A 20,157-nucleotide genomic window follows, 5' to 3' on the forward strand; every position below is an offset into this window, starting at 1 on the left:
TGTATGTACAGGCATTCTGTTTATTTTGTATCTGTGAGTTTTGAAACAAGTCATGATCATTTTGAAAAGAACGTGCAAGAGAAATATCTGCTCATCGTGGCATTCAGTTGGGAACTTCCCCCCCCAAAAAGCAGAAAATGTACAAAATCACACAGCGTTTAATATATACAACACGCAATAATATACAAATTAAAAAAAGTCTTCAAGAACACTAGAACACAGACAAGCACTTTGCCATTCAGAAGGAGAAGAAAACAACTATTTATATTTAAGACAGGAACAATAAAAATCAATAAAAAAAACAAGAAATAACATTATTATTACATGACGTGATACCATGGTTGAATTTGCTGCTCTTAGAGTAGACTGCGTCGCGTTGTACTCTACACGTGTCACGGTTAGGTAGAGCACGCGGTCCTTCAGTAGCAGTATATACAGTACGCTAACTAAACACATTGACCAGCTGATATTGCCTAAACAGCGTATCAAATCAATCCAGCAATCGATCATTCGATTTGATTGGTTGATAAAACAGCGTCTCCCAGTTGACTAGTTGTTTGATTTGCCCTGAAATTCCATAGCAGCGTCTTCACAGTTACTGTATGTCTACTTGGCTCTGCTCAACAGCTCCACGTTCACTGAGTAAGACAACTAGTGATATTGTATGTGGAGGCAACCAGCACAGAACAGTGAAATAAAAAAAACAAGAAAACATTTCGGACGAAATTCCACTGTCTCTAACCGAATGTCTCTTCTAGATCCCACTGTCTCTTCTAGATCCCACTGTCTCTAACCGAATGTCTCTTCTAGATTCCACTGTCTCTTCTAGATTCCACTGTCTCTTCTAGATTCCACTGTCTCTGAATGTCACTTCTAGATTCCACAGTCTCTAACCGAATGTCACTTCTAAATTCCACTGTCTCTAACCGAATGTCTCTTCTAGATTCCCACTGTCTCTTCTAGATTCCACTGTCTCTGAATGTCTCTTCTAGATTCCACTGCCTCTAACTGAATGTCTCTTCTAGATTCCACTGCCTCTAACTGAATGTCTCTTCTAGATTCCACTCTCTAACCGAATGTCTCTTCTAGATCCCACTGTCTCTAACCGAATGTCTCTTCTAGATTCCACTGTCTCTTCTAGATCCCACTGTCTCTAACCGAATGTCTCTTCTAGATTCCACTGTCTCTTCTAGATTCCACTGTCTCTTCTAGATTCCACTGTCTCTGAATGTCACTTCTAGATTCCACAGTCTCTAACCGAATGTCACTTCTAAATTCCACTGTCTCTAACCGAATGTCTCTTCTAGATTCCCACTGTCTCTTCTAGATTCCACTGTCTCTGAATGTCTCTTCTAGATTCCACTGCCTCTAACTGAATGTCTCTTCTAGATTCCACTGCCTCTAACTGAATGTCTCTTCTAGATTCCACTGTCTCTTCTAGATTCCACTGTCTCTTCTAGATTCCACTGTCTCTAACTGAATGTCTCTTCTAGATTCCACTGTCTCTAACCGAATGTCTCTTCTAGATTCCACTGTCTTTAACCGAATGTCTCTTCTAGATTCCACTGTCTTTAACCGAATGTCACTTCTAGATTCCACTCTTTAACCGAATGTCACTTCTAGATTCCACTGTCTCTTCTAGATTCCACTGTCTCAAACCGAATGTCACTTCTAGATTCCACTGTCTCTAACTGAATGTCTCTTCTAGATTCCACTGTCTCAAACCGAATGTCACTTCTAGATTCCACTGTCTCAAACCGAATGTCACTTCTAGATTCCACGGTCTCTAACCGAATGTCACTTCTAGATTCCACTGTCTCTAACTGAATGTCACTTCTAGATTCCACTCTCTAACCGAATGTCACTTCTAGATTCCACGGTCTCTAACTGAATGTCGCTTCTAGATTCCACTGTCTCTAACTGAATGTCGCTTCTAGATTCCACTGTCTCTAACTGAATGTCGCTTCTAGATTCCACTGTCTCTAACTGAATGTCACTTCTAGATTCCACTCTCTAACCGAATGTCACTTCTAGATTCCAATGTCTCATACCGAATGTCACTTCTAGATTCCACTGTCTCTAACTGAATGTCACTTCTAGATTCCACTGTCTCTAACTGAATGTCGCTTCTAGATTCCACTGTCTCTAACTGAATGTCTCTTCTAGATTCCACTGTCCCCAGCTGAATGTCGCTTCTAGATTCCACTGTCTCTGAATGTCACTTCTAGATTCCACAGTCTCTAACCGAATGTCGCTTCTAGATTCCACAGTCTTTAACTGAATGTCGCTTCTAGATTCCACTGTCTCTAACTGAATGTCACTTCTAGATTCCACTCTCTAACCGAATGTCACTTCTAGATTCCACTGTCTCTAACTGAATGTCTCTTCTAGATTCCACTGTCTCAAACCGAATGTCACTTCTAGATTCCAATGTCTCAAACCGAATGTCACTTCTAGATTCCACGGTCTCTAACCGAATGTCACTTCTAGATTCCACTGTCTCTAACCGAATGTCACTTCTAGATTCCGCTGTCTCTAACCGAATGTCACTTCTAGATTCCACTGTCTCTAACTGAATGTCACTTCTAATAATAATGAGTGATGCTTTTTATTAGCATGTACAGTAAGTAAACAAGTCTAACTGGCCAAGTTGTAATTGGATAAAGCTTAGCTTGCATTTCAAGAGCTCCATTTTTTTTAATGCAATCTCAACATGTGGCTAGGATTGCCAACAGCTGAGTCTGTCTTATTGAGAAAAATGAACCATTACATCATGTATGGGGCATGTAAACTGACCGATCTCTATCTCTCTCTCTCTGCTTATGGCAACAGTGTGGGTGGGCTGAAGAATTCAATGGCCTACCTCACATAATATGAATCAACAAATCTGGACAAAGGACAAAAATGACAGTATGAGTAAGTCATATTCTTTAAAAGGCATACGTACACAATTAATGTTTAAACTACGTGTGTGTGTGGTGTGTTCCTGTCTCTAGATAGCAGTGTAACTGTTACCAGTGGGTTAGCTAGCTACACACCAGTGAATCAGCTAGCTACACACCAGTGAATCAGCTAGCTACAAACCAGTGGGTTAGCTAGCTACACACCAGTGAATCAGCTAGCTACAAACCAGTGGGTTAGCTAACTACAAACCAGTGGGTTAGCTAGCTACACACCAGTGAATCAGCTAGCTACAAACCAGTGGGTTAGCTAACTACAAACCAGTGGGTTAGCTAGCTACACCCCAGTGAATCAGCTAGCTACAAACCAGTGGGTTAGCTAGCTACAAACCAGTGGGTTAGCTAGCTACACCCCAGTGAATCAGCTAGCTACAAACCAGTGGGTTAGCTAGCTACAAACCAGTGGGTTAGCTAGCTACAAACCAGTGGGTTAGCTAGCTACACACCAGTGGGCTAGCTAGCTACACCCCAGTGAATCAGCTAGCTACAAACCAGTGGGTTAGCTAGCTACAAACCAGTGGGTTAGCTAGCTACAAACCAGTGGGTTAGCTAGCTATACCCCAGTGGGTTAGCTAGCTACAAACCAATGGGTTAGCTAGCTACAAACCAGGGAATCGGCTAGCTACACACCAATGAATCAGCTAGCTACAAACTAGTGAATCAACGAGTTAGCTAGCTACAAACCAGTGGATTAGTTAGCTAAACACGAGTGAATCAGCTAACTAAACACCATTAAATCAGCTAGCTACAAACCAGTGAGTTAGCTAGCTACAAGCCAGTCGGTCAGCTAGCTACAAACCAGTCGGTCAGCTAGCTACAACCCAGTCGGTCAGCTAGCTACAAACCAGTCGGTCAGCTAGCTACAAGCCAGTCGGTCAGCTAGCTACAAACCAGTCGGTCAGCTAGCTACAAACCAGTCGGTCAGCTAGCTACAACCCAGTCGGTCAGCTAGCTACAAGCCAGTCGGTCAGCTAGCTACAAACCAGTCGGTCAGCTAGCTACAAACCAGTCGGTTAGCTAGCTACAAACCTCAACACTGCAGTACAGAGAGAGAACACGTTGATGTTATTGTTTTCCAGACCAGAAACTACTGAACGTTGGATTAGTTGTAATGACGGTCACCTTGGACACGTCGCGACCTCTTGCCAGGGTTGGGGTTATTTCCCTTTCAATTCAGCCAAACGCAGAAAGTTAACTGAAATTCTAATTTTCCCCAATCAAAGCCCATGAGGAAAATTGTAAATGTTGAATGTCACAGATTGACTGAATTGAAATGGAATTGACTCCAGCCTTGCCTCTTACCACACCTTCACCTACAAGTCATGTGCTGTATAGGGAATAGGGTGCTATGTGGGAGGTATAATAAGATCAAACAGCTTGTTAGTGCCAGCCTCCTTCAGCCCTACACCCCTCCCCTCCGTCTAATCCCTCTTGGCCCTCCCCTTCCTCTTTCTCCTTCCATTCCCGTTGTCCACCCCCGACGACCTCTCCTTTGCCTCCACCTTGCCCCCCACCACCACCACCCCCGCTCCGTTCCCCAGTCCCTTGGACAGCCCGTTGGAGACCCAGTTGTTAGACAGAGCCTTGGCGGCCTTGGGCTCCCTGGGTTGGCGCGGCGTGCGGCGATACGTCTGGTAGTAGAAGTTACCGAACAGGGCGATGAAGGTGAGGGCGTAGCAGATAAGGGCATAGTGCATCCAGTGGGGAAACTCACAGTCCATGTAGAGGGACAGAGCAGTGTGGCCGATGGTAACATGGAACTGGACCTGAGGTAGAGACGGAGGGAGGGATCAGTTCAAACCTTATTATATTACAGGGCCTTCTGGGAAAGTAACATGGAACTGGACCTGAGGTAGAGACGGAGGGAGGGATCAGTTCAAACCTTATTATATTACAGGGCCTTCTGGGAAAGTGACATGGAACTGGACCTGAGGTAGAGACGGAGGGAGGGATCAGTTGAAACCTTATTATATTACAGGGCCTTCGGGGAAAGTAACATGGAACTGGACCTGAGGTAGAGACGGAGGGAGGGATCAGTTCAAACCTTATTATATTACAGGGCCTTCTGGGAAAGTAACATGGAACTGGACCTGAGGTAGAGACGGAGGGAGGGATCAGTTCAAACCTTATTATATTACAGGGCCTTCTGGGAAAGTAACATGGAACTGGACCTGAGGTAGAGACGGAGGGAGGGATCAGTTCAAACCTTATTATATTACAGGGCCTTCTGGGAAAGTAACATGGAACTGGACCTGAGGTAGAGACGGAGGGAGGGATCAGTTCAAACCTTATTATATTACAGGGCCTTCTGGGAAAGTAACATGGAACTGGACCTGAGGTAGAGACGGAGGGAGGGATCAGTTCAAACCTTATTATATTACAGGGCCTTCTGGGAAAGTGACATGGAACTGGACCTGAGGTAGAGACGGAGGGAGGGATCAGTTCAAACCTTATTATATTACAGGGCCTTCTGGGAAAGTAACATGGAACTGGACCTGAGGTAGAGACGGAGGGAGGGATCAGTTCAAACCTTATTATATTACAGGGCCTTCTGGGAAAGTAACATGGAACTGGACCTGAGGTAGAGACGGAGGGAGGGATCAGTTCAAACCTTATTATATTACAGGGCCTTCTGGGAAAGTAACATGGAACTGGACCTGAGGTAGAGACGGAGGGAGGGATCAGTTCAAACCTTATTATATTACAGGGCCTTCGGGGAAAGAAACATGGAACTGGACCTGAGGTAGAGACGGAGGGAGGGATCAGTTCAAACCTTATTATATTACAGGGCCTTCTGGGAAAGTAACATGGAACTGGACCTGAGGTAGAGACGGAGGGAGGGATCAGTTCAAACCTTATTATATTACAGGGCCTTCGGGGAAAGTAACATGGAACTGGACCTGAGGTAGAGACGGAGGGAGGGATCAGTTCAAACCTTATTATATTACAGGGCCTTCTGGGAAAGAAACATGGAACTGGACCTGAGGTAGAGACGGAGGGAGGGATCAGTTCAAACCTTATTATATTACAGGGCCTTCTGGGAAAGAAACATGGAACTGGACCTGAGGTAGAGACGGAGGGAGGGATCAGTTCAAACCTTATTATATTACAGGGCCTTCTGGGAAAGAAACATGGAACTGGACCTGAGGTAGAGACGGAGGGAGGGATCAGTTCAAACCTTATTATATTACAGGGCCTTCGGGGAAAGAAACATGGAACTGGACCTGAGGTAGAGACGGAGGGAGGGATCAGTTCAAACCTTATTATATTACAGGGCCTTCGGGGAAAGTAACATGGAACTGGACCTGAGGTAGAGACGGAGGGAGGGATCAGTTCAAACCTTATTATATTACAGGGCCTTCTGGGAAAGAAACATGGAACTGGACCTGAGGTAGAGACGGAGGGAGGGATCAGTTCAAACCTTATTATATTACAGGGCCTTCTGGGAAAGAAACATGGAACTGGACCTGAGGTAGAGACGGAGGGAGGGATCAGTTCAAACCTTATTATATTACAGGGCCTTCTGGGAAAGAAACATGGAACTGGACCTGAGGTAGAGACGGAGGGAGGGATCAGTTCAAACCTTATTATATTACAGGGCCTTCGGGGAAAGAAACATGGAACTGGACCTGAGGTAGAGACGGAGGGAGGGATCAGTTCAAACCTTATTATATTACAGGGCCTTCTGGGAAAGTAACATGGAACTGGACCTGAGGTAGAGACGGAGGGAGGGATCAGTTCAAACCTTATTATATTACAGGGCCTTCTGGGAAAGAAACATGGAACTGGACCTGAGGTAGAGACGGAGGGAGGGATCAGTTCAAACCTTATTATATTACAGGGCCTTCGGGGAAAGAAACATGGAACTGGACCTGAGGTAGAGACGGAGGGAGGGATCAGTACAAACCTTATTATATTACAGGGCCTTCGGGGAAAGTAACATGGAACTGGACCTGAGGTAGAGACGGAGGGAGGGATCAGTTCAAACCTTATTATATTACAGGGCCTTCTGGGAAAGAAACATGGAACTGGACCTGAGGTAGAGACGGAGGGAGGGATCAGTTCAAACCTTATTATATTACAGGGCCTTCTGGGAAAGAAACATGGAACTGGACCTGAGGTAGAGACGGAGGGAGGGATCAGTTCAAACCTTATTATATTACAGGGCCTTCTGGGAAAGAAACATGGAACTGGACCTGAGGTAGAGACGGAGGGAGGGATCAGTTCAAACCTTATTATATTACAGGGCCTTCGGGGAAAGAAACATGGAACTGGACCTGAGGTAGAGACGGAGGGAGGGATCAGTACAAACCTTATTATATTACAGGGCCTTCTGGGAAAGAAACATGGAACTGGACCTGAGGTAGAGACGGAGGGAGGGATCAGTTCAAACCTTATTATATTACAGGGCCTTCTGGGAAAGAAACATGGAACTGGACCTGAGGTAGAGACGGAGGGAGGGATCAGTTCAAACCTTATTATATTACAGGGCCTTCGGGGAAAGTAACATGGAACTGGACCTGAGGTAGAGACGGAGGGAGGGATCAGTTCAAACCTTATTATATTACAGGGCCTTCTGGGAAAGAAACATGGAACTGGACCTGAGGTAGAGACGGAGGGAGGGATCAGTTCAAACCTTATTATATTACAGGGCCTTCTGGGAAAGTAACATGGAACTGGACCTGAGGTAGAGACGGAGGGAGGGATCAGTTCAAACCTTATTATATTACAGGGCCTTCTGGGAAAGAAACATGGAACTGGACCTGAGGTAGAGACGGAGGGAGGGATCAGTTCAAACCTTATTATATTACAGGGCCTTCGGGGAAAGAAACATGGAACTGGACCTGAGGTAGAGACGGAGGGAGGGATCAGTTCAAACCTTATTATATTACAGGGCCTTCGGGGAAAGTAACATGGAACTGGACCTGAGGTAGAGACGGAGGGAGGGATCAGTTCAAACCTTATTATATTACAGGGCCTTCTGGGAAAGAAACATGGAACTGGACCTGAGGTAGAGACGGAGGGAGGGATCAGTTCAAACCTTATTATATTACAGGGCCTTCTGGGAAAGAAACATGGAACTGGACCTGAGGTAGAGACGGAGGGAGGGATCAGTTCAAACCTTATTATATTACAGGGCCTTCTGGGAAAGAAACATGGAACTGGACCTGAGGTAGAGACGGAGGGAGGGATCAGTTCAAACCTTATTATATTACAGGGCCTTCGGGGAAAGAAACATGGAACTGGACCTGAGGTAGAGACGGAGGGAGGGATCAGTTCAAACCTTATTATATTACAGGGCCTTCTGGGAAAGTAACATGGAACTGGACCTGAGGTAGAGACGGAGGGAGGGATCAGTTCAAACCTTATTATATTACAGGGCCTTCTGGGAAAGAAACATGGAACTGGACCTGAGGTAGAGACGGAGGGAGGGATCAGTTCAAACCTTATTATATTACAGGGCCTTCGGGGAAAGAAACATGGAACTGGACCTGAGGTAGAGACGGAGGGAGGGATCAGTACAAACCTTATTATATTACAGGGCCTTCGGGGAAAGTAACATGGAACTGGACCTGAGGTAGAGACGGAGGGAGGGATCAGTTCAAACCTTATTATATTACAGGGCCTTCTGGGAAAGAAACATGGAACTGGACCTGAGGTAGAGACGGAGGGAGGGATCAGTTCAAACCTTATTATATTACAGGGCCTTCTGGGAAAGAAACATGGAACTGGACCTGAGGTAGAGACGGAGGGAGGGATCAGTTCAAACCTTATTATATTACAGGGCCTTCTGGGAAAGAAACATGGAACTGGACCTGAGGTAGAGACGGAGGGAGGGATCAGTTCAAACCTTATTATATTACAGGGCCTTCGGGGAAAGAAACATGGAACTGGACCTGAGGTAGAGACGGAGGGAGGGATCAGTACAAACCTTATTATATTACAGGGCCTTCTGGGAAAGAAACATGGAACTGGACCTGAGGTAGAGACGGAGGGAGGGATCAGTTCAAACCTTATTATATTACAGGGCCTTCTGGGAAAGAAACATGGAACTGGACCTGAGGTAGAGACGGAGGGAGGGATCAGTTCAAACCTTATTATATTACAGGGCCTTCGGGGAAAGTAACATGGAACTGGACCTGAGGTAGAGACGGAGGGAGGGATCAGTTCAAACCTTATTATATTACAGGGCCTTCTGGGAAAGAAACATGGAACTGGACCTGAGGTAGAGACGGAGGGAGGGATCAGTTCAAACCTTATTATATTACAGGGCCTTCTGGGAAAGTAACATGGAACTGGACCTGAGGTAGAGACGGAGGGAGGGATCAGTTCAAACCTTATTATATTACAGGGCCTTCTGGGAAAGTAACATGGAACTGGACCTGAGGTAGAGACGGAGGGAGGGATCAGTTCAAACCTTATTATATTACAGGGCCTTCTGGGAAAGAAACATGGAACTGGACCTGAGGTAGAGACGGAGGGAGGGATCAGTTCAAACCTTATTATATTACAGGGCCTTCTGGGAAAGTGACATGGAACTGGACCTGAGGTAGAGACGGAGGGAGGGATCAGTTCAAACCTTATTATATTACAGGGCCTTCTGGGAAAGAAACATGGAACTGGACCTGAGGTAGAGACGGAGGGAGGGATCAGTTCAAACCTTATTATATTACAGGGCCTTCTGGGAAAGTATTCAGACCCCTTGACTTTTAACACATTTTGTTACGTTACAGCCTTATTCTAAAATGGATTAAATTTTTTAAAAACATGTTCCTTATCAATCTATACACAATACCCCATAGTGACATCACAATATCCCATAGTGACATCACAATACCCCATAGTGACATCACAATACCCCATAGTGACATCACAATACCCCATAGTGACATCACAATACCCCATAGTGACATCACAATACCCCATAGTGACATACAGTATATCACAAAAGTGAGTACACCCCTCACATTTTTTTGTAAATATTTGAGTATATCTTTTCATGTGACAACACTGAAGAAAGGACACTTTGCTACAATGTAAAGTAGTGAGTGTACAGCTTGTATAACAGTGTAAATTTGTTGTCCCCTCAAAATAACTCAACACACAGCCATTCATGTCTAAACCGCTGGCATTTTCCGTAGAGCTCAGAGACAGGGTTGTGTCGAGGAACAGATCTGGGGAAGGGTAACAAAAAATGTCTGGAAGGTCCGCAAGAACACAGTGGCCTCCATCATTCTTAAATGGAAGATGTTTGGAACCACCAAGACTCTTCCTAGAACTGGCCACCCGGCCAAACTGAGCAATCGGGGAAGAAGAGCCTTGGTCAGGGAAGTGACCAAGAACCCGATGGTCACTCTGACAGAGCTCCCTAGTTCCTCTATGGAGATGGGAGAACCTTCCAGAAGGACAACCATCTCTGCAGCACTCCACCAATCAGGCCTTTATGGTACAGTGACCAGACGGAAGCCACTCCTCAGTAAAAGGCACATGACAGCCTGCTTGGAGTTTGCCAAAAGGCACCTAAAGGACTCTCAGACTATGAGAAACAAGATTCTCTGGTCTGATGAAACCAAGATTGAACTCCTTGGCCTGAATGCTAAGTGTCACGTCTGGAGGAAACCTGTCACCATCTCTACAGTGGTGACATGGTGGTGACAGCATCATGATGTGGGGATGTTTTTCAGCAGCAGGGACTGGGAGACTAGTCAGGTTCGAGATGAACGGAGCAAAGTACAGAGAGATCCTTGATGAAAACCTGCTACAGAGCACTCAGGACATCAGACTGAGGTGAAGGTTCACCTTCCAACAGGACAACGTCCCTAAGCACACAGATAAGACAATGCAGGAGTGGCTTCGGGACAAGTCTCTGAATGTCCTTGAGTGGCCCAGCCAGAGCCCGGACTTGAACCCAATCGAACATCTGTGGAGAGACCTGAAAATAGCTGTGCAGCGACGCTCCCCATCCAACCTGACAGAGCTTGAGAAGATATGCAGAGAAGAATGGGAGAAATCCCCCAAATACAGGTGTGACAGATTTCCGTAAAAAAAAAAAAAACATTTTCAAAAATGTCTAAAAACCTGTTTTTTTTTCACCTACAAGTCATGTGCTGTATAGGGAATAGGGTGCTATGTGGGAGGTATAATAAGATCAAACAGCTTGGCCTGTTAGTGCCAGCCTGTCTGAGATATTGTGAGTAGATTGATGAGTCGGGGAAAAAAAACGTTGTAACGTAACAAAATGTGGAATAAGGGGTCTGATTTCTTCCCGAATGCTCTGTACGGTACGACAGGGCTATTCAACTGAGGACATGTAGAAGGCAATCTGAGGGAAGAAGATGAAACACAACCTTTCAGGTTTTCATGATCTCTCCAGGTAGAGAAGATGACCAGATGGTTTTCATGATCTCTCCAGGTAGAGAAGATGACCAGCTGGTTTTCATGATCTCTCCAGGGTAGAGAAGATGACCAGCTGGTTTTCATGATCTCTCCAGGGTAGAGAAGATGACCAGCTGGTTTTCATGATCTCTCCAGGGTAGAGAAGATAACCAGCTGGTTTTCATGATCTCTCCAGGTAGAGAAGATGACCAGCTGGTTTTCATGATCTCTCCAGGGTAGAGAAGATGACCAGATGGTTTTCATGATCTCTCCAGGGTAGAGAAGATGACCAGATGGTTTTCATGATCTCTCCAGGGTAGAGAAGATGACCAGATGGTTTTCATGATCTCTCCAGGTAGAGAAGATGACCAGATGGTTTTCATGATCTCTCCAGGTAGAGAAGATGACCAGCTGGTTTTCATGATCTCTCCAGGTAGAGAAGATGACCAGCTGGTTTTCATGATCTCTCCAGGGTAGAGAAGAAGACCAGCTGGTTTTCATGATCTCTCCAGGGTAGAGAAGATGACCAGCTGGTTTTCATGATCTCTCCAGGGTAGAGAAGAAGACCAGCTGGTTTTCATGATCTCTCCAGGGTAGAGAAGAAGAACAGCTTCTGCCTTCGAGGTTCATTAACTGAATAGTCCAGCAACCCAGTAGTTATGATATGACATAATGCCATGACTGACTTACTGTAAATCCATCAGAATCAAGTTAGACAGACTTAACTGTAAATCCATCTGAATCAAGTTAGACTGACTTACTGTAAATCCATCTGAATCAAGTTAGACTGACTTACTGTAAATCCATCTGAATCAAGTTAGACTGACTTACTGTAAATCCATCTGAATCAAGTTAGACTGACTTACTGTAAATCCATCTGAATCAAGTTAGACTGACTTACTGTAAATCCATCTGAATCAAGTTAGACTGACTTACTGTAAATCCATCTGAATCAAGTTAGACTGACTTACTGTAAATCCATCTGAATCAAGTTAGACTGACTTTACTGTAAATCCATCTGAATCAAGTTAGACTGACTTTACTGTAAATCCATCTGAATCAAGTTAGACTGACTTACTGTAAATCCATCAGAATCAAGTTAGACTGACTTTACTGTAAATCCATCTGAATCAAGTTAGACTGACTTTACTGTAAATCCATCTGAATCAAGTTAGACTGACTTTACTGTAAGTCTATCTGAATCAAGTTACTGTAAACGGATCTCTTACCATCTGGATGACAGTCAGGTACTTCTTCCACCACAGGTACTTCTGGATCTTGGGTCCAAAGGAGGCCAGCCCATAGTACAGATACATCAGGACATGGATGGCTGCGTTCATGTGTGCACCAAAGAATGCTGAAAAGGAGGGAGGGGGGGGGGGACCCATCAGATAATGTGATGAGGTCCATTACCAAATTACCAATAACGCATTCATTTCTAATAAAAGGGAACGTTCCTGCATTGGGCTACAGTTCAACGCAGAAGAAGAGATTCCTTTTTTCTAAAAAAGGAAGTTGCTGGTTAAGTATATAAAAACAGACAAGTAGAGGGGATACTCACACTGTCCGCCAGCGACCCAAAGGAAGTTGCAGGGTTAAGTATATAAAAACAGACGAGTAGAGGGGATACTCACACTGTCCGCCAGCGACCCAAAGGAAGTTGCAGGGTTAAGTATATAAAAAATAGACAAGTAGAGGGGATACTCACACTGTCCGTCAACGACCCAAAGGAAGTTGCAGGGTTAAGTATATAAAAACAGACGAGTAGAGGGGATACTCACACTGTCCTCCAGCGACCCAAAGGAAGTTGCTGGGTTAAGTATTTTTTTTAAAGATAAGTAGAGGGGATACTCACACTGTCCGCCAGCGACCCAAAGGAAGTTGCTGGGTTAAGTATATAAAAAATAGACAAGTAGAGGGGATACTCACACTGTCCGCCAGCGACCCAAAGGAAGTTGATGGTTAAAGTATTTAAAAAACAGACGAGTAGAGGGGATACTCACACTGTCCTCCAGCGACCCAAAGGAAGTTGCTGGGTTAAGTAAAACAGACGAGTAGAGGGGATACTCACACTGTCCGCCAGCGACCCAAAGGAAGTTGCTGGGTTAAGTAAAACAGACGAGTAGAGGGGATACTCACACTGTCCGCCAGCGACCCAAAGGAAGTTGCAGGGTTAAGTAAAACAGACATGTAGATGGGATACTCACACTGTCCGCCAGCGACCCAAAGGAAGTTGCAGGGTTAAGTATATAAAAACAGACGAGTAGAGGGGATACTCACACTGTCCTCCAGCGACCCAAAGGAAGTTGCAGGGTTAAGTAAAACAGACGAGTAGAGGGGATACTCACACTGTCCTCCAGCGACCCAAAGGAAGTTGCAGGGTTAAGTATATAAAAACAGACAATAGAGGGGATACTCACACTGTCCGCCAACGACCCAAAGGAAGTTGCAGGGTTAAGTATATAAAAACAGACGAGTAGAGGGGATACTCACACTGCCCTCCAGCAGGGTTAAGTATATAAAAACAGACGAGTAGAGGGGATACTCACACTGCCCTCCAGCGACCCACTTGATGCCGATCCACCAGAGGGTGAACATGGAGCAGTGGTGGTAGACGTGTAGGAAGCTGACCTGGTTAAACTTCTTCCTCAGGATGAAGAACACCGTGTCCAGGTACTCTACTCCTTTAGAGACGAAATACCACCACAACGCTGCTGCTATCTGTGAAGGGGGCGGGGCAGGGCGGGGCGGGGACATTAGTATCATCCAGGAAGATTTGGACAATTATCTCCAGACAGGTTATATTTCATAACTTAAGGAGGGGGGGGGGGGGTCATGACCTCTCCAGAGGGGGGGGTCAGTTTTATGCGTCTGCTAGAATCTGTCGACTAGACTATAGCCTGATATGATCCCTGACCTTTGACCTTTCATCATCAACAATTGGACACAAAATGGTCGCTGACGACAGAGAGGAAGAGGAGAAGCGGAAGGGATAAACTGGGCCCAAAATGTGTCTTCTCTAGCAGGGGGGGGGGGGGGGGTTATTTATTATTGTTTTACTCAACGTTCATGTTGTTGAGGGGGGGAGGGGGGGGTCCCTCACCAAGCAAGGACTTTTTATATGGAGGTCAATGAGAGTGTCGAATTTCGTCAACAAAAACTGCAATGGCTTATTTGATACATGAGGCTTGATTGGTCGAATAGAACACTCTATACCTGTAGTTCACACGTATATCTGCCCTCTCATTGGCTAGATCGGTGTCACTTGATCTTGCCTCCTTCCGACTGCCTTCCATTTTTTCGTGAAGACATTTATTGTTATTGTTAGAGCGGCCACTTGAGTATCTGGTCAGTATAATGGATCATCTGTATGGACGTGGCATGCTGCCTGTTGTAAACGTCATGGAGAAGTAGCTAGGTAAAACTGACCCCCCCCCCCCCCGCTGGCCCCGTCTGTCTGATAGGAGGGTTTGATCAGATGAATAAAGCTTGATCGTGTTTCTTAACGTCTCCCAGAGGTGAGGGAAAGAGAGAGTGGGTGTCTAATTTCATGATCCCAGTCGCTGCAAGGATCAAGGCCAGCCAGCATCTCCCAGTTACTGGTCATACCTGTACCACTGGTCATACCTGTACTATTGGTCATACCTGTACTATTGGTCATACCTGTACCACTGGTCATACCTGTACTATTGGTCATACCTGTACTATTGGTCATACCTGTACTATTGGTCATACCTGTACTACTGGTCATACCTGTACTATTGGTCACACCTGTACTATTGGTCACACCTGTACTACTGGTCATACCTGTACTACTGGTCACACCTGTACTACTGGTCACTACTGTACTACTGGTCACTACTGTACTACTGGTCATACCTGTACTATTGGTCATACCTGTACTATTGGTCACACCTGTACTTACTGGTCACACCTGTACTACTGGTCACACCTGTACTACTGGTCATACCTGTACTACTGGTCACACCTGTACTACTGGTCATACCTGTACTACTGGTCACACCTGTACTACTGGTCATACCTGTACTACTGGTCACAACTGTACTACTGATCACACCTGTACTACTGATCACACCTGTACTACTGGTCACTACTGTACTACTGTACTACTGGTCACACCTGTACTACTGGTCACACCTGTACTACTGGTCAAACCTGTACTACTGGTCACTAGTGTACTACTGGTCACTAGTGTACTGCTGGTCACACCTGTACTACTGGTCACTACTGTACTACTGATCATACCTGTACTACTGGTCACACCTGTACTACTGGTCACCACTGTACTACTGATCATACCTGTACTACTGGTCACACCTGTACTACTGGTCACCACTGTACTACTGATCATACCTGTACTACTGGTCACACCTGTACTACTGGTCACTACTGTACTACTGGTCATACCTGTACTACTGGTCCTACCTGTACCACTGGTCACACCTGTACTACTGGTCACACCTGTACTACTGGTCACTACTGTACTACTGGTCATACCTGTACCACTGGTCATACCTGTACTACTGATCACACCTGTACTACTGATCACACCTGTACTACTGGTCACTACTGTACTACTGGTCACACCTGTACTACTGGTCACTACTGTACTACTGGTCACACCTGTACTACTGGTCACTACTGTACTACTAGTCACACCTGTACTACTGGTCACTACTGTACTACTGATCATACCTGTACTACTGGTCACACCTGTACTACTGGTCACTACTGTTCTACTGGTCACACCTGTTCTACTGGTAACTACTGTACTACTGGTCATACCTGTACTACTGGTCACATCTGTACTACTGGTCATACCTGTACTACTGGTCATACCTGTACTACTGGTCATACCTGTACTACTGATTATACAGGCGTCCGACTGGGTTTAAATACTACCGTTTGCTCTATCCTGTCTAGAATGCCAGATGATTGGGGGCTTGGAATTTTGTGAATATTCTATATGATGCCTGTCCATTGCATCAAGCCACACAAAAGTTTTTGAAATGATTTCAAATACTACTTGAACCCAGGTCCTGGGTCGTTTCTGGGTGAACTCACCCGGACTTCATTGGGGTCGTCTGAGTAGTCAACAGACTGGCAGATGTAGCTGTATCCGGCCGACCGAGCCGCCAGGAAGAGCTGAGAATAGAAGAGATCACCACACACTGAGAGAGAGACAGAGACAGAGACAGAGACAGAGACAGAGAGAGAGAGAGAGAGAGAGAGAGAGAGAGAGAGAGAGAGAGAGAGAGACAGAGAGAGACAGAGAGAGAGAGAGACAGAGAGAGACAGAGAGAGAGAGACAGAGAGAGAGAGAGAGAGAGAGAGAGAGAGAGAGAGAGAGACAGAGAGACAGAGAGAGAAAGAGAGACAGAGAGAGAAAGAGACAGAGACAGACAGAGAGACAGAGAGACAGAGAGAGAGAGACAGAGACACAGAGAGAGACAGAGACAGAGAGAGAGACAGAGACAGAGAGAGACAGAGACAGACAGATAGACAGAGAGAGAGAGACAGAGACACAGAGAGAGACAGAGACAGAGAGAGAGAGAGACAGAGACAGAGACAGAGAGAGAGAGAGAGAGAGAGCGAGAGAGAGAGAGAGACAGAGAGAGGGGAGGAGAGAGACAGAGACAGAGAGAGAGAGAGAGAGAGAGAGAGGAGTGGAACTAAGAACAGACAGATTTCAACGAATGGAAACAGGGAATCTAAGGAGTCTTACACAACTAAATTACACTTTGAAATGTTTTATGAACGCTAAAAAAAAAGGTGAAAGTGAAATAAAATATTCAACAACTCTTGGGAGGACAGTGAAAGTCGACTTAAATTAGTCTCAAGTCTCTTGTGACAGATTAAATGGAGAAACTGGCCAGACCAGCAAATACACACAGTATTTGGTTCTGGGTCGTGTGATGAGATGAGATTTAAATGAAAGATGAAGCGTCCACCTCTTTGCAGATGAAGAAGTTGAAGATGACCATGCTGAAGTTATAGAAGATGAGTGTCTTCTTGAGCTGGAAGGGTTCTCTGTTCTCCATGTACTTGGGCCCCAGCCACAGGAACAGCAGGTAGGAGGAACTGATGGCCAACGTTGGGAGTGGGTTGTCCATCAGGGGCCATTTCTCCACTCGCTTGTCTTGGTGGACAGTACAATATAGTCAGTATTACTGGCATGATAAAAAGTGAGAAATACAAACATCTGACATTTCTTCCTCTACACTGAACAAAAATAGAAACTCAACATGTAAAGTGTTGGTTCCATGTTTCATGAGTTAAAATTTTTAAAATCACCAAAATGTTCCATATGCACAAAAAAACATATTTTTCTCAAATGTTGTACCCATCCCTGGTAGTGAGCATTTCTCCTTTACCAAGATAATCCATCCACCTGACAGCTGTGGCATATCAGGATGCTGATTAAACAGCAGGATATGTTACACAGGTGCACCTTGTGCTGGGGGGACAATAAAAGGCCACTCTAAAATGCGCTGTTTTTGTCACCCAACACAATGACACACAGATGTCTCAAGTTTTGAGGGAGCGTGCAATTGGCATGCTGATTACAGGAATGTCCACCAAAGCTTGTTGCCAGAGAATTGAATGTTCATTTCTCTACCATAAGCCGCCTACAACGTTGTTTTAGAGAATTTGACAGAACGTTCAACCAGCCACACAACCGCAGACCAGGTGTAACCACGCCAACCCAGGACCTCCACATCCGGCTTCTTCACCTGCGGGATCGTCTGGGGGGGGGGGGGGGGGGGGGGTATTTCTGTCTGTAATAAAGCCCTTTTCTGGGGGAAAACTCATTCTGATTGGCTGGGACTGATTTCCTTCTATGAACTGTAACTTAGTAAAATCGTTGAAATTGTGGCCTGTTGCGTTTATATTTCTGTTCAGTATAGAAAGAGAAAGAGACTTGTCTGAGATTGAGATTCTCGCAAACCAAGATCAAGATCAAGACCAAGATCAAGACCAAGACCAAGACCAAGATCAAGGCGAACCCTCAATGACTGACGCACAAACACTGGCACTGAATGACACACACACACACCGACAATGACTGACACACACAAACAATGACTGACACACACACACACACTGGCACTGAATGACACACACACACACACACACACACACACACACACACACACACACACACACACACACACACACACACACACACACACACAGACAATGACTGACACACACACACACTGGCACTGAATGACACAGACACACACACACACACAGGCACTGAATGACACACACACACACACAGACAATGACTGACACACACACACACACACACAAACAATGACTGACACACACACACACAAACAATGACTGACACACACACATAAATACTGGCACTGAATGACACAGACACACACACACAGACAATGACTGACACACACTGGCACTGACTGACACAGACACACACACACATACATACGGGAGGGAGAGTGTGAGGATTACCTGCGATGGTAAGGGCCCATTTATATAAATTAATGGTATCATTTATCAGATGTGTGGTGAGCTCCATCTTTGCAGGCCAGTATCTGAGTTACCCTGGCAGAAAGACACACAGAGAAGACAGCAGTAGAGCTCAGTAAAACATCCTCAGGTGTTTAACAACATCCAGCTATCACTGAACACTACCACGTAGCCCCCCCCCCCCCCCCCCTAGATAACGCCGTGTGATTTAATGATCTCTGAACGGAAGCCTAAATATGACGCCCCCCCTTCTACAGTACACAAATTAAAAGATGAATCTACAGTCCTTCCGCACATTCTGATGTAAAGTAAACAAATAGACTTCCATCAATATTTATCCGTTCCTGACAGACCGCGGGGGGGGAGAGAGGATGTCGGGGGGCGACACTGCGCTGTAACTGTTCTGTTCTGCTCCGTGACGTGAAAGTCGAATGGTCCTACGCCCGTTAACCGGAATCCAATCTGTAGTCCTATGCTATTTCATTCAAAACTACAATTAGATGTTACACTCGACATGTTTTATACCCAACCAGGTCATTGCACGGTGCGCGAGCAGAGTAGTAATAATATAGTATATTGGCCTAGAGCGCGTGGATAACGCCGTGTGATTTAATGATCTCTGAACGGAAGCCTAAATATGACGCCCCCCTCCCCTCCTCTCCTCCTTCTGACTCGCAACCAGACAGCATCTGCACGAACCCAAACCGTATTTAATCTGATGGGAATAAAGCATTATGACCAATTAAAATATAGGCATATTACAAAAAAATATATGTCTGGATATTTGAGTAGGGTAGAATAGGCTATATAGATGATTAGCATATCCCACTGGCCCTCCACGTCACTGTGATAACACGGCAATGTGCTATTCATTGATCATACACGGACCATTTCCCCCCATCCTATAATTTGAGCCATAAAATAAAGAAAAACTAGCAAGCTAGCTAATTGTATCCAGTAAAATAAGTCAAATCTACCGAAACTCTGCGCACTAGTATTTGATGAGAATGAAGATTCTTGTTATCTTACCGTGTCGACAGATTGGGCTATATACGGTCCTTTTATTGTGACATTCAGTACAAGGTCATGTAATCTAACAGATCCACAGTTTCGGCTACTAAAAACCCTAATATATATATTTGTTTATATCCGTGGTTATGTTCCTATAGAAGACTAGTTAACATAACGGCGGAACAGAGAAATCCGTTATAGAGGCAACATAATGACCGCAACCCTTGTCACTGCAGCTGGAAACGGTTCTCCGGTGCGACTCGTTGGACTGATGACGGACACTGTTTGA

General features: G+C 45.2%; 1 protein-coding gene across 3 annotated transcripts; it reads right to left on the reverse strand.

Annotated features, from left to right (window-relative positions):
- On the reverse strand, nucleotides 1–20,155 carry LOC110520742 (very long chain fatty acid elongase 4). 3 transcript variants are annotated; one of them, XM_090219543.1, is made up of 7 exons: nucleotides 19,887–20,155; nucleotides 18,840–18,932; nucleotides 17,309–17,496; nucleotides 16,422–16,502; nucleotides 13,886–14,057; nucleotides 12,566–12,693; nucleotides 1–4,726 (listed from the first exon to the last, which is right to left on the reverse strand). In XM_090219543.1, the coding sequence occupies exons 2-7, from the start codon at nucleotides 18,904–18,906 to the stop codon at nucleotides 4,382–4,384; spliced, it is 981 nt and encodes a 326-aa protein (XP_090075669.1). In that variant the 5' UTR covers nucleotides 18,907–18,932; nucleotides 19,887–20,155; the 3' UTR covers nucleotides 1–4,381. The 3 variants fall into 3 exon arrangements, with proteins under 3 accessions (XP_090075669.1, XP_090075674.1, XP_090075677.1); XM_090219548.1 differs by having other exon boundaries at nucleotides 18,840–18,922; nucleotides 19,887–20,120; XM_090219551.1 differs by lacking the exon at nucleotides 1–4,726 and adding an exon at nucleotides 9,449–9,505.
- Between the last annotated feature and the right edge of the window lie 2 nt (nucleotides 20,156–20,157).

This window comes from Oncorhynchus mykiss, chromosome 3, assembly GCF_057628025.1.
Source record: "Oncorhynchus mykiss isolate SJ-2025 chromosome 3, ASM5762802v1, whole genome shotgun sequence".
NCBI lineage: Eukaryota > Metazoa > Chordata > Actinopteri > Salmoniformes > Salmonidae > Oncorhynchus > Oncorhynchus mykiss.

Bases quoted from the DNA above. Each gene is read 5' to 3' on its own strand.
- LOC110520742 (XM_090219543.1), bottom strand. From the start codon at position 18,906: ATGGAGCTCACCACACATCTGATAAATGATACCATTAATTTATATAAA. The intron at 17,497-18,839 runs GTAATCCTCACA...CTGTCCACCAAG, and splicing joins ATGGGCCCTTACCATCGCAG to ACAAGCGAGTGGAGAAATGG. The intron at 4,727-12,565 runs GTAAGAGATCCG...TCTCTACCTCAG, and splicing joins ACCTGACTGTCATCCAGATG to GTCCAGTTCCATGTTACCAT.